The sequence below is a fragment of the Microcebus murinus genome, chromosome 5, assembly GCF_040939455.1.
Source record: "Microcebus murinus isolate Inina chromosome 5, M.murinus_Inina_mat1.0, whole genome shotgun sequence".
In the NCBI taxonomy this organism is placed as follows: domain Eukaryota; kingdom Metazoa; phylum Chordata; class Mammalia; order Primates; family Cheirogaleidae; genus Microcebus; species Microcebus murinus.
The window spans coordinates 32,461,192-32,474,532 of NC_134108.1; the positions used below are offsets into that span (position 1 = coordinate 32,461,192).

The following is a 13,341-nucleotide window of genomic DNA, read 5'->3' on the forward strand; positions in this document are numbered from 1 at the left end:
TTTTAAAATTTTAATTAATATGTATATACTATTTTATAATTGGCAGAGCACCTTACATTATCACATCCAAATAACCACCACAGTGGGAGATAGTTCTATTATTCCAATTATACACATGAAAGAAAAAAACAGATTTAGCAAGAATAGTTGGTAGACACAAACCTGAGTTCCCTGACTCCAAATCCACTTTTTTCAATTAACTTATTTTTTTCTTCTTTCTTTTATTTTTGTTGTGTACATACAGTATCTTTTAAATATTTTTGTTATATTTCCTTATTTGATGTACTTAGACCTTGAACTAATGGAACTTGCTAGGAAGTTGGATAATGTAAAAATCTTTGTTTTTTTCACTTAACTTCATCACTTAATAATATAAATACGAATGGAGATACTGCCTCAGAAAGCTGACACAGTAGTATTTGTATGTGCTTTTAAAATTGGGGTATTTATTTTAAATATAAATGTATAATGCTTTGCTTTTGAGTCATGAAGAGGAGCTAAAATTCAATATCCTATTTTTATATATTTAAATTTTCATGTAGTGTTTATTGAACTTGAGTACTTTCAGAATAACATATTTACATGTTGACTTCTGCACCATTTTAGAGGCTCATGTACAATAAAGTTATAAATAATAGATGGATGTACACATCAGCCCCCACTCTGCCTCCTGCAAAAGATGATAAAAGGAACACTAATTTATTTTCATTGATTTTTTTTTTCCTGATAGATATACTGTCAGGAAAGATTAAATTTCACTTCAATATTATTCAGTCTTCCTTGGTGTATATTTTTAAGTTGTGGCAAAATTAAAATTAAAAGTGTTTTTTTAAATAAGTGAAGAATCTAAGCACTGCTATAAAATGATTATTTCTGCATGAGACAATTTGCAATATGTTGAAATATAAGTCAAGGTAGCATTATTTCAGGTTTGGAAAATACAGGGCACTAAAACATCTGACATATGTTGTATGGGAATAACGAAAACTTTAAATGCTATTTTATGATGATGGAGAGGTTAGATGTGGGGAAGTAAGAGGAGAGAAAACATATGAGGATTATTCAAGAACTGTAAATATTCAGCCTACTAGTTTGGGAAATTGGCAGTTGGTAGCAGGGGTAGGACCTTAGTAGGATCATTCTAGTAAAAAGTGCTTTGTCCCACAATATTAGTTTCTCCTTATAATCCTCTTTCTTGCCTATACATTTAGTCATACAGTAGATACTACACTAGCATAGATTTGCTTTATGGATTTATGGCTGAATTGACTCCCTTGATAATAATATTTTGGTTGTGCATATTATAATATTTGGGAGGTGCCATAAACCAGTAATATAGTAGCAAGTAAGTAGGAAATGCAGTTATCACTCATAGCAATCTGGATTGATCACGTATATCATAATCCCACAAATTCCAATTTAACACTGCAGGAGAGCACTTGTTAGCTCCCATGTTCAAAGATCTGTTGTAAAGATGCTTTAACCTTTTTTCCCTTGATATTTAATTTGTAAAGAAAAATAAAACAGTATGTAGAATCAGTTTTCCCCTATAGCAATCCTTTTTTAATACCATGACTTATGATTCATTCATGAAGCATAAAATCAAATTATTTGATGAGACAAAATGGTCCACAGACTAGTCACATCGACATCACCTGGAAAATTTCTGGAATTGCAGAATCACAGCCCTGCCTTAGAACTACTGATTCAGAATCTGTATTTGCTCAAGACCACCAGCTGATACTACTACATATTGCTGTGTGTGTGTGGCTGTGTGTGTGTGTGTGTGTGTGTGTGTGTGTGTGTGTGTACTGGATCATGATATAAAATGTATTTCTTCAAGTAGGTTGCAGCGAAAAATGTTTCAAAGCTCCTGAACTTCCAATAGTAACTCCTCAAAGCCAATTATAATAGTAATGAAGATTATCTAAAGTGACAAAAACTAATATAGTCCTCAAAAATAAGATTATGAATCAGATATAATCATCATTTCATTAAAAAAGAAATTAAAATTTAAGAGTGTTAAGAAGTTTGATAAGTGTTACACACCTAATAAGTGTCAGAGGTTGGATTTGAATAAAAGAAAGTCTATCCAACTTTAAATAATAATTATTATTAATAAAAATAATTGAAAAGTTTACAATTAAATAATAAGAATAAGACTAGCAACTCCTACAAATCACTGAAAGACTTCTTTTAAAATTATTTAACAGACAATTACAAAGATATGTGTAATATCATTCACAGGCTCCAATATTTCTTCATAACTTACTCGTCTTGTGACAATGGGGTCAATTTCTCTTGGATCTTTGTGAGCAAACATCATCAAGTCAGCATTCAAAGTGCGGATCCTCTGAAATCTCAGACGAATATAGCGAGCAGAGGTAAATTCCAAAAGTTCAGGAGAAGGATCATCAGCACTTGGTCTTCCATTGATTAAAGAGATGTGAATCTACACAATGTGGAAAATAATATAACAATTAAGTGTACAAAGAATTCAATATCTGATTTTGTTTCTTTTTTCTTGGAAAAATAAAGGTAAGTTCCCATTCTCTCAGTTAGGTAGATTTAGGCTCATGTTTACTCACTGGAATCTAGTGAAATAATTCAGGTATATTATGGTACTTTTAATATGGCTACATGCAATCCATTTGCTTGTACCTTAGTCATTCTGTATATACTACCATTATCTGTATTCCTCTGTTCCAAGGCATTGCATCAACTTGACCTTCCTAGGATTTACATAAATTCTTAAATTAATCATTCCTTTTCTGAAAAGTATTGTACCCTAAATTATTTAAGAATCTGGTATACAGAAGAAAACCAGAATACTTGGTTTTAAAAAAAAGTGATAAAATCCATAATGTATCAGGAACTTAAAATAATTATGTATGTGGAAACATCAAATTATATAACCCTAAAATATAAAGAGCAAAGTCAACAGATTACAAGGAAAATTAGAAAAATCTATAATCACAGTGAGAGATTTCATTAGTTGTATTTTGTTGTTTTTGGTTTCTTTTTTAGTTACCGATTGAGCAAGAAGACAAAATTTTACCAAGATTATAACATACTCCAGGAAAAATACACTGTATGAAAATACATTAAACCTGGATAGAATGATGAAGTTTTTAGAAAAATAATTTAGCACAATCGAAACCAAAATAATTGAATCAAACCATTTTCTATGCGAAAAAAAAAAAATGGAGAAATTGCCAAGGAACTGCTCTCCAAATGTCTATAAGGCTGATGTGCTCTCTCAGGAACTTCTCAAGAGCAGAGAATTCTAATGAAGGACAAACTGATAAAATGAATTCCTAACATAAATAAAGGAAGTATATCCCTAATAATACTCTAAGGAACTCCTGTAAATCAACAAAGAAAAGGACAACACCATAACACAAAAGTGAACAAATAAATGAGAGAACTATTCAAAGAAAAAAATAAAAATGGCTATTAAACTTTTGATGAAATACTGAACCTCACTCAAAACAGGAGAAATGTTAATTAAAAACACAGATAAATTTCCCATCTTTTCAGATTGGCAAAACCTTCAAATATTGGTAATATTCTCTAATGGCAATACTATGGGGTATAAGAATATCTCCTACATTCATGAGTATGAGTGTAAAATGGCACAAACCCCTAAGAAAGTCAACATAGCAGTAACTATTAATATCAAAATTAGAAATGCACAAGATTTTTGACCTAGCAATTCTACTTCTGAGAATTATATTACAGATACAAAATAATATAGATATTATTAATATATTACATATGGACTAAATATACCCAATAGACTGCTTGTATCCCTACTAAATTCATATGCTGGAACCCTAATCTCAATGTGATGATATTTGGAGGTGAGTTCTTTGGAGATAATCAGGCCATGAGGATGCAACCCTCAAGAATGAGATTAGAGTCCTAATAAGCAAAGGCCAGGAGCTAGCTAGCTATCTTTTCACTATATGAGGATGCAGCAAGAAGTCAGCAATCTGCAAGCCAGGAAAAGAGTCCTCACCAGAACCCATCCACGCTGTCACCCTGATCTCAGACTTCTAGCCTCTAAAACAGTGAGAAATAAATTTCTGTTGTTTATAAGCCACCCAGTCTATGGAATTTTGCTATGGCAGCCTGAACTGACAAAGACAATATTATTATTTCAGCATTTCTTTGGTCATACCAAAAGACTAGAAAACAACCTAATGTCCATCAATATGAGAATGGTTAAATAAAATTATACATCTATATAATAAATTACATGTAACCATAAAAAAGAATGAGGTCTCTCTCAAAATCCCAATAGGAAGAAGAACATACTTTCACTTTTTTTGCACTATGTAAATGGAATATTGCCTATGCAATAAATTGAATCAAATCAAAATTGTTTAAGAAATTAAAATTGAGTGGTAGGTTTTGAAGTGAAAATACACATACACACACACACACACACACACACACACACACACAGCTAAAGAGACAGGAATACAAGAAGAAAGAGTCCTGTGCTGGGGTGGGAGATGTCCAGGTACAGGGCAGTTAGTGCATACACTGGGGAGATATGACGCGAGGTCACCCACTGGAATTTTCATACACTTTTGCAAGATGATATATCATGTGTGTTAATTACATTTTTTGACAGGAGAGGCAATGGTATGTATTTCCATTCCTAACATCCTGCATTTAGATAATCCCAGGGAGCTTTTTACAAACTGACTGCCAATAACTACTTGAGTCACTAGAGAAATACAGCAAACTCTGAGATGAGAAACTAATTCTGATGTCACAAAGAATAAACTCAAAATGCCTCATGATAAAAATATGAAGTGTCCCAGCTAATTGACTCTACCTTGGATACTTAGTAAAGAATAAATTCATTTAACATCAAAACATTTGGGGGCAATAGAATGCAAGGTCTCCCACAATACTGAATTTCAAAATACTGACTACCTTCGAATGTAAGAAATTCTAAAAGAGTAAAATAAATCTTATGTATTCCACAATTATGGCATCTAGCAGATGAGCCAGAAATACACTTAAAATTAAGTTATCTTTATTGCTTAAAGAGGCATCAGTTAAATGTTAAAAGACTGAATAAATAGATGTATGAAGTCACTACAACCAATTTCCCTTGGAGGTTAATTTTGGCATTCAAAAAAGTCACCAGTGCCTTTGAAATCATGTTTAAATTTCTCTCAAGTTTTCCCTTACTGCCCCAAAAAATTCTATTTGAAAGAAAGGAGGAAACCACTACATGTCTAGGATTATAGTTTCTGAAAATTATTAAGGTTTATTTGGTATTGATGCTGTGACGAATCACATTTGTGTTGTATAAGGAATCAGTAAGTTCCTTATTTAAACATACAAAGACTTTCTTTAAAAAAAGGTGTATGTATTCTAATTTAGGTTAATAAACCATATGATAGCTACATAAAGGATTCAGCAAAAGAACACTTCTCACAGCTTTGGTATTTTCATCAAGCTACTCTGCCAAGAGATCCTGTGAGTATAGTTAGTCCCAAGCTGTTTCTGGGATATAAAACCAGCCAGCTGTTTGGCCATGTTGTGTGCAGCTTCCTTCCAACATTTTTTTTTAAATTTTTTTCCACTCTCCTTCAAAATAAACCATAATATTGGATAGGATATTTCCACTGGCACAATGCTGTATAATTCCAAGTCCACTGGATGGTTTAGCATACTTCCTGATTTCCTACAGGGTGACAACTGGAGGATGTGTATCTTCAAGGAAGATGAAAAATATCAATCCCCGAGATCACCACTGTCTTGCTGTGAGGCCCTGGGAAATCTGTGGCCATCTAGTGTCTCCTGAAATGGTTTCTATTACAGACGTGTTGGTGGGTGTATGTTCATGCTGCCACAGGAATTCATTACAACTGAAAATATCAGCCTATGATTATCAACTGCAAAATTAAAATGCAAAATTTTTGCATTTTAAAATTATACTTTTCTTTGAAATTAGTTGGCAAATAAAGGGGAAAATCATTTTATAACCAAATGACTAAATCAATATTACACTTTATTCACCCACATAATTCTGTTTTTATTAGTGTAAGTGTACTGTTTAAATTATGTTTCCCTTGAAAAGGGACCTTTGCACCTCTAAGGCATTTTTCCTTTAGAATACATTTTAAAAGTGGTTTATCCAGCAAATACTCATATTTCTAGTATAGATAATTGCCACTTATTATTATGATTGTCTATTTGTATTACTGCATTTGCTTAGAAGGCTGGAAGAGCTATACTCCTAATACCCTCCCCAATGATCAAAGTTTATTGGGTGAATGGATGGATGAGAGAATGAAGGCTGCTAGAAGATCATAAATAAGTCTGATAAACTTTGAAATGAGTAGCAGAAGTGGACAGCTGACAACATTATATATAGTATGCACTCTTAGAACATTTTAAAATCTTACTACAACAAATTGAAGTAAGCTGACCCCAGGAGACAGAATAATAAATCCCTACATGCAGGTTGAAATTAGCTATCTATAGGTGTAGTCAAAGAATCTCTATGTAAGTGAGTGGCTGAGACATCTGGAAACCTCTTAAATTCTATCATGCTTAATAGTATTAGTTCAAGGAGAGAAATTAAGATTATGAAGATAACTTTGAAAAATGAGCCTAATCTCTTATTTTAGACAGTATGAAAAGAAAAAGAAAGTATAATCATCCTTCTATATCTGTGGGGGATTGGTTTCAGGACCCTTTTGGATACCAAAATCTGTGAATGCCCAAGTCCCTGATATAAAATGGTATAGTATTTGTATATAACCTAGGAACACCTTCCTGTATACTCTAAATCATCTCTACATTACTTCTAATATCTAATACAATATAAATGCTATGTAACAGTTGTTATACTACATTTCTTAGGGAATAATGACAAGAAAAAAAGTCTGTACATGTTAAGATGCAAATTTTCTTTAACATTTTTGATCCAAGGTTGGTTGAATTCATGAGTATGGCACCCAGGGATCTGGAAGCCTCACTGTATATGCTTGGGGAAGGGAGGTGAGCCGTAGGACGCTTAGGGAAAGGGGATAGTGCAACAGTGTGTTATTGTTTTTCTAGAACAGAGTGAAGGCTCTGGGTCTGGCTTTGAATGGTAAATAGTTACATTTTAGCCGACTCCTTCACAATACTCCTATCATTCCACTGATCTTTCTCCATTCCACTGAGGCTGCTCTTGGGAAAGACGTCAACGTCCTTCCCGTTACCAGCTAAAATGACCCACTCTCAGTCTTTGCCATATTAGACCTATTGGCAGCATTTGAAACAACTGATTACTCCACTGACTTCCAGAACACACTGTCCTTATTTTCCTTCTATCTCTCCAGCTATGCCCTCTCAGTCTCCTTCACTCCTACTTTGGCTCCTCCCTGACTTTCTTATATTGGAGCACCACACAGAGCTCAGTCCTTGGCCTTTTCTTCTACTCTCCATATTTACTTAGTAAATCTATCATCAAAGCTCAGGGCTGTAAATTCCATCTATACTGCTGTCTCTCACATTTAATTCTCCAGGCCTGACTTCTGTGAAGGTCAGAATGCAGAAACCCACTGCCTACTTGCTGAATCTATTCAGCTGTCTAATACACATTTTGAACAGAGTTCCTGCTCTTCATGCCCAGTATTCTCAACCTCACTAAATAATTTCATCCTTTCAGCTACTTGGGACCAACAATTTACACTCATGCTTGACTCCTTTTGTTTTCTTTCATTCTACATCAACTTTATCTTCAAATCTTGTTGGCTCTATTTTAAGCTAACACTTATCACCTCCATTAAAACTGTCTTGAGCCAAACTTGCCTCATCTTCCACCTGGGGCACTATTGTTGATTATTTCTCTCTACCCACTAGGATTTGAATCCCAGGAGTTCAGGGATTTTTATTGTTTTGTTAATTGACATAATCTCCAGCACATAGGACAGAATCTGGTAAAAATTAGGTGCTAAATAAAAACCTTTGAATAAATGAAATTTATGTAATTCCTAAATCTTCAGTAAGTTCAACTAGCTTTCTATATAAAAAAACAATTTCATAGAATAATGAATCAGACTTGTTCATTTTATTATATTTATATAATTTATATGATTATTCTATTCTATGAGTAAATCTTCGAGTGTGCTATTTTCACAAAATGAAATTAAACTCAGTAATCCTTCATAGAATTTTCTACCCAAGCACTTGAGTTAAGTTGATTTAGAGAAAATTAGGAAATTAACAGCTTTGATCCATGATTTCCTTACATCTAAGTCTATTATGCTTGTTAATAATAGTTAAATATTAGTTAACTTTATTCTCTATTACAAAGGAGGTTCATTTTGACAGGATGTTTTTAGCTGAGAATAACATGTAAATATGTTTTATGAAGCATAAATTGGATTTTAACTTAAGAACTATTCAACTTAATTTTGTTAATCAGAGCAGAGTGGACCTTATCCATTGGTTTGTCCCTTCCTTGGGCAAATCATTTCCTGGCTATTTCATTGTCAAACTTATACATTTGACATGCTATTATTTATAAGAGTCAATAAAAAATAAACTATATTAGGATTATAAGTATATTACTTAAACCCTATCGATAATCAGTAACCATCAATAAGTATTATAACAATTACAGACTACCTTTCTTCTAGAAGAAAGATTGGTATTAAGTATATTATAATCTTTATGACTCATGACTAATTTTATTATATGTAACTGAATAGTTGTTGAAAAATAACTGTACCTTATCAGAAAGTTTTCATTGTAGTTTTTAAAATCTTAAATCAAAGGAATATTGGGATATCTTAAAATGTTATAAAAATATGAAAATATATGAATTCATGAAACAGTAATGCATGAGTAATATCAATACACTGGATAAATAATAAAAGTTACATAATATATCATTTATAATATAGGTTACTAAAATAATTAAACATTGCAGTCTATAGATTTCCCCATCAAAAATCTTTAGAACCTTAATGAACAAACAGAGGATCATAGACTCAATATTTTCCTGGACATTATTTCCTGATATACCAGGCACAGTTTATTGAAATTTTCTTTTCACTTTCCATATTTTGTCATTTTCTTCAACTAACAGTTGTCAGTTTTAGGATTATTTTTATTAATTCAAGCACTGCTATTTGCACATTCAGAAAATCAGGTACTCTGAAGGCTTAAAAGACACACTTACCTCTCAGAGCTTCATCTCTGGTCCTACTCTTCACATTTCAATATTTCCCATTCACGTAGTCTGTCAGTCATTCAAATATATTTGTTAGATGCCTACTACGTGCTCACTGTCTAGGATGGGGAACTTGTGGCCTTCTGATTTCAAGATTGTTCTTATTTTAAGCACCAAAAGAGGAAAGAAAAGCTTCATCTTTCTCTGCTGTACCCCCTTTAATAAAAGGATTTGTTCTGTAAAATTTGGATTCAGTCAAAAAGCCACACTTAAGGACCTAAAAGGCCACATGTAGCCTTCAGGCCACAGGCTCCCCAACACTGCAGGGCCTCTTCCTCAAACACCTCTCTGTTTCCTTACTGCTCCCCATTTACACAGATGTACTTTGTACATCTCTAAGGTCTCAGCTATAATGCCAATTCCATCCTTCCATGCATACCTCCATGAGTCTAGGAGTTCCTCCTATAAATTCACCAAGCTCCCTTGACTTTCCCCTATTTCTATTGCCTATTTACTTGTGTCTGCTTGTGTCTTCTACTAGACTATAAATTCAATGAGGGTAATAACTTTGTCTTATTTATAGTATATCTTCAGTGCTTAACATATTGAGCACTACATAATAGATTCTCAATAATTATTTGTTGGATGAATAAATCAATATCAGTGCCCAAATATTATAGACTATTCTAGGACTGCCAATGAATTAACTTTCTCCTCAAACATTTACAATTTGTGCATTGCATGTATCATTTAGAATTTGACTTTGTTTATATTATAACTATATTTTACCTTTATTTTGAATCCCATATAGTAAATGTACATCATAAATTTTAGTGTGAATTTATTTACCATCATACAATATATCATTTTAGAGTTGCAATAGTTTAAGCACATATAAAAATATTATATGAGTATCTCTGTATATTTGGGTAAATCAATCAAAAATTATTAAAAACACTAGAAGAGCCATTTCTAAAGAGAAATAAAATGGAATATATTTATATAAATGGATACATCCCTTCAAGTACCTCAATATTCCTACTAACCAGAAGTAGAAAGACTTTCTTTTCATGTAACATGTAGTGCACAGAATTAATTGGAAAGTCTTTAATAAATATCTCACTATCATTAGAAGTTTATAAGCCCAAACAAAAGAACTCCTTTTACATGGTTGATGACTACTGAGCTGCTTGAAAAGTTAGACTTTAATAATAAAATGTCAAGAACTGTGAGCAACCTTAACTTCTTTAACTAAGCTATTCCAAGAATACAGGGAAATATCAGCTTAATGAACTGTTTAACAAATATGACTGTACCATTGACAACTCTACCCCTGAGCTTAGTCTAAACAGGCCTTTCACTCCTATAAAAAGGCATTTTGCTTTTGATTCTTACTTGGTTCCAATTGCCCTGAAACTTAAATTGCTTTTCTCCTGTTTTTTAGAATTATAGTTCTTGCACTGTCATTCTTGAATGAAAGCTTTGCCTCCCACAAAATATTTAAACGGATTCTTCACTGTCAAAGCAATAGTCATCAATAAATTGCAGCATAATAAGAATATTAGTTCTATTAAAGAGAATTTGTCATCTTACATTTTTATTCTTTCTCTTCTAGTGAAACTGGTTACAATATTATACATCAAAGGTTTGTGTAGCTTCTCTGCTGGTCAAGGAAGAGTATATTTTCCTTTCTCTCTCTCTGTCTCTCTGTCTCTCTCTCATGCTGTATTAGTTAATTGCAACATTTCTTTTTTTGTAGATTTCATGTGGTAGTGCATTCTAACTACTATGGAATTATTGAATACACAGAAGTACTAAGTTTTTAGGAAAGATCAAAAATAGAAACAGTCTCAGCTGCTTTAGGAGTTCCAATTTTCTCAAAGTCTCAAAATTGGTATGGTCCTTCTTTTCAAAAAGCTTCTGGTGGTCTTGGTTTGTACCGCTCAAAGCAATCCAGTAAAGCATTTACTTCTAAGCCCCTTATTAAAGGTAAGCTTAGGTTAGTTTCATCTGAAACATGCCCATATGGGGGTCTTGTAATCCATCGTAACTGAACGGAAGATCTTGGTATCATTCCCACTGGTCATGGTTATAAAAGGAAAACTGACCACTAAGTGCTTGAATTTTCACAAGGAGAAAATCATTATTAAATGCAAATTTCAGTCCCACCACCAACCCTATTTTTACTCTGAAAGGACCTTAGCATACAGGAGTTCATTTTACATATATTTTTAAATGCTTTCAAATAATAATAAAAAAGTACTCCAAGTTGAAAATATTTCATTTATCTTTGTGGTTTTCTTTCTCCAGTTAAAGTATATAATATTTACATAGATAAAAAGCAGAGTTGTCAAAATAGATTTTCTCAATCTCTGTAGGGAGTTTCTCATTTGCATTTTATCAGATACAGATGTCATTGCTAAATCTTTATGCTGTCAACCTAAGACTATACAGGACTATACAGTCATCATCTGAAATTCACAGCCAGGAAAGAAATCTAAGTGGAGTAGCTTCAGAGCAAGTCATGAAGGAAAATCACCAGAAGAAAGTTCTCTCACTCTCCTCAAACATTTGCATTGCTTCACATTTTGTTTTGGGTGTGCCCCAACCAGAGATAGCCTAAGAAAATAGAATATTAGTCATCTATTCCAACTTCATAGCTATTTCAGAAATCCCTTTATAATATACAAGAACTTTCACATAAAAATAATAGTGGGTATTATTGTGTACTTACTGGATATCAGACATTCTTGGGTCTGATCTATATGCATAATATTAACTCATTTAATGCTTACAAGATCCTCATGAGGATGGTGTTATCATTATCTCCTTTTTTCAAGAAGAGAAAACAGACATTGAAATTTTAACAAGTATGGCTAAGTTCATACAGCTAGGATGTGTTCAAGTTCTAGCCTAACTCCATTGAATGTGCTCATCACTACACTACCTCACAGAGAAGAGCTTCAGGAAGCATTTGTTGAATAAATAAGAGCTGATCATGTAGACATTATTTGAAGACTTTTAGAACAGGAAGCTCACCATTGGTGAGAGAGCCTAGTTCATGCACCTTCCCTTCATCCTATCATCTGACTTGGGCTTCTATTCTAATCCTCTCTATGATAGATCCAGCATTTTACATTTTCTCATTATTATCCTGCTCTTGATCTTCTGGAATTATCTTTATTGTTTTATTTCCCCAGCTCTTGGCTTCTCTTCATGAATTTGTGTTGAATTTATCCTACTTGTTCTATCCATTCTAGACTTCCTGGGGTAGACTGCTTACCAGGCCCCAGATCACCACTCAGGACCCACCACTGGATCAGATGGTGTTCAGGCCTTCTGGGAGGAACAGGAGAGAGGCACAGTAGAGCACAAATGCCAAAGGAAGGTACCAGACCTAATAATATCTCCGGTCATTGATCCATATCAGTAAAGACCATTCTGGTAAGTGAAAGCAAAGCTCTGTGCTGACCAAAACCAGAACTGAAACATGCCTAAGAGTTGAGGGCTAAAGCATTCTTATCCAGAAAAAAACCAACAACTCTTAAAGTCTTATTAGCATCATAACAAATGAAATTGCTATTTCAGCTTTAGTATTTAAGTATTTTAGTAAGTAAAAACCATTCACTAATGTTCAAAAAAATTATATTTCATGGTAAATTCTACAAGGTAGGAAGTACTAAAACTTCAAATTATAGGGAAAAGAAGAAAATGTCTTAATACCAAAAATAAATATCTGTGAAACTAACATAATCTCCTGTAATGTGAGAGCTGTTAGAGAAAGTCCTGATACGAAAAAAAAAAAAAAAAGCCACTGAGAGTACAATGACCTACATTGCTAAGACAGAACAATCAGTACACTTGAAAGGCATATAATAACAGCACAAAGGAAAACTTAAGCAACATTTTCCTGTTTTGTTTTCAGTTCCCGTGTGGGAACACTTGTTTAAAATTAAAATAAAATCTTGGAGCAAGCAGATGCCAGATCCTGTGTCATTAGATTGGAATAAAACCTAGACACATACTTGAAAGAGAAATTCAGTCTCTTTCATTCTCATTCTCTGATTCAAGGCTTCCTCAGAGGGAAACTGTATATGTGTTTATGTGTGTATTTTACAAGCATATAAATAAAAAGCTGTATAAAT

General features: G+C 33.1%; 1 protein-coding gene across 1 annotated transcript in view; it reads right to left on the minus strand.

Annotated features, from left to right (window-relative positions):
- The window catches only part of LAMA2 (laminin subunit alpha 2), a 583,504-nt gene that overhangs the window by 347,611 nt on the left and 222,552 nt on the right, over nucleotides 1-13,341 (minus strand). The window contains exon 5 of the mRNA XM_076002974.1: nucleotides 2,273-2,452. Coding sequence (XP_075859089.1) covers nucleotides 2,273-2,452 — 180 coding nt within the window. The remainder of the gene's footprint in view (nucleotides 1-2,272; nucleotides 2,453-13,341) is intronic.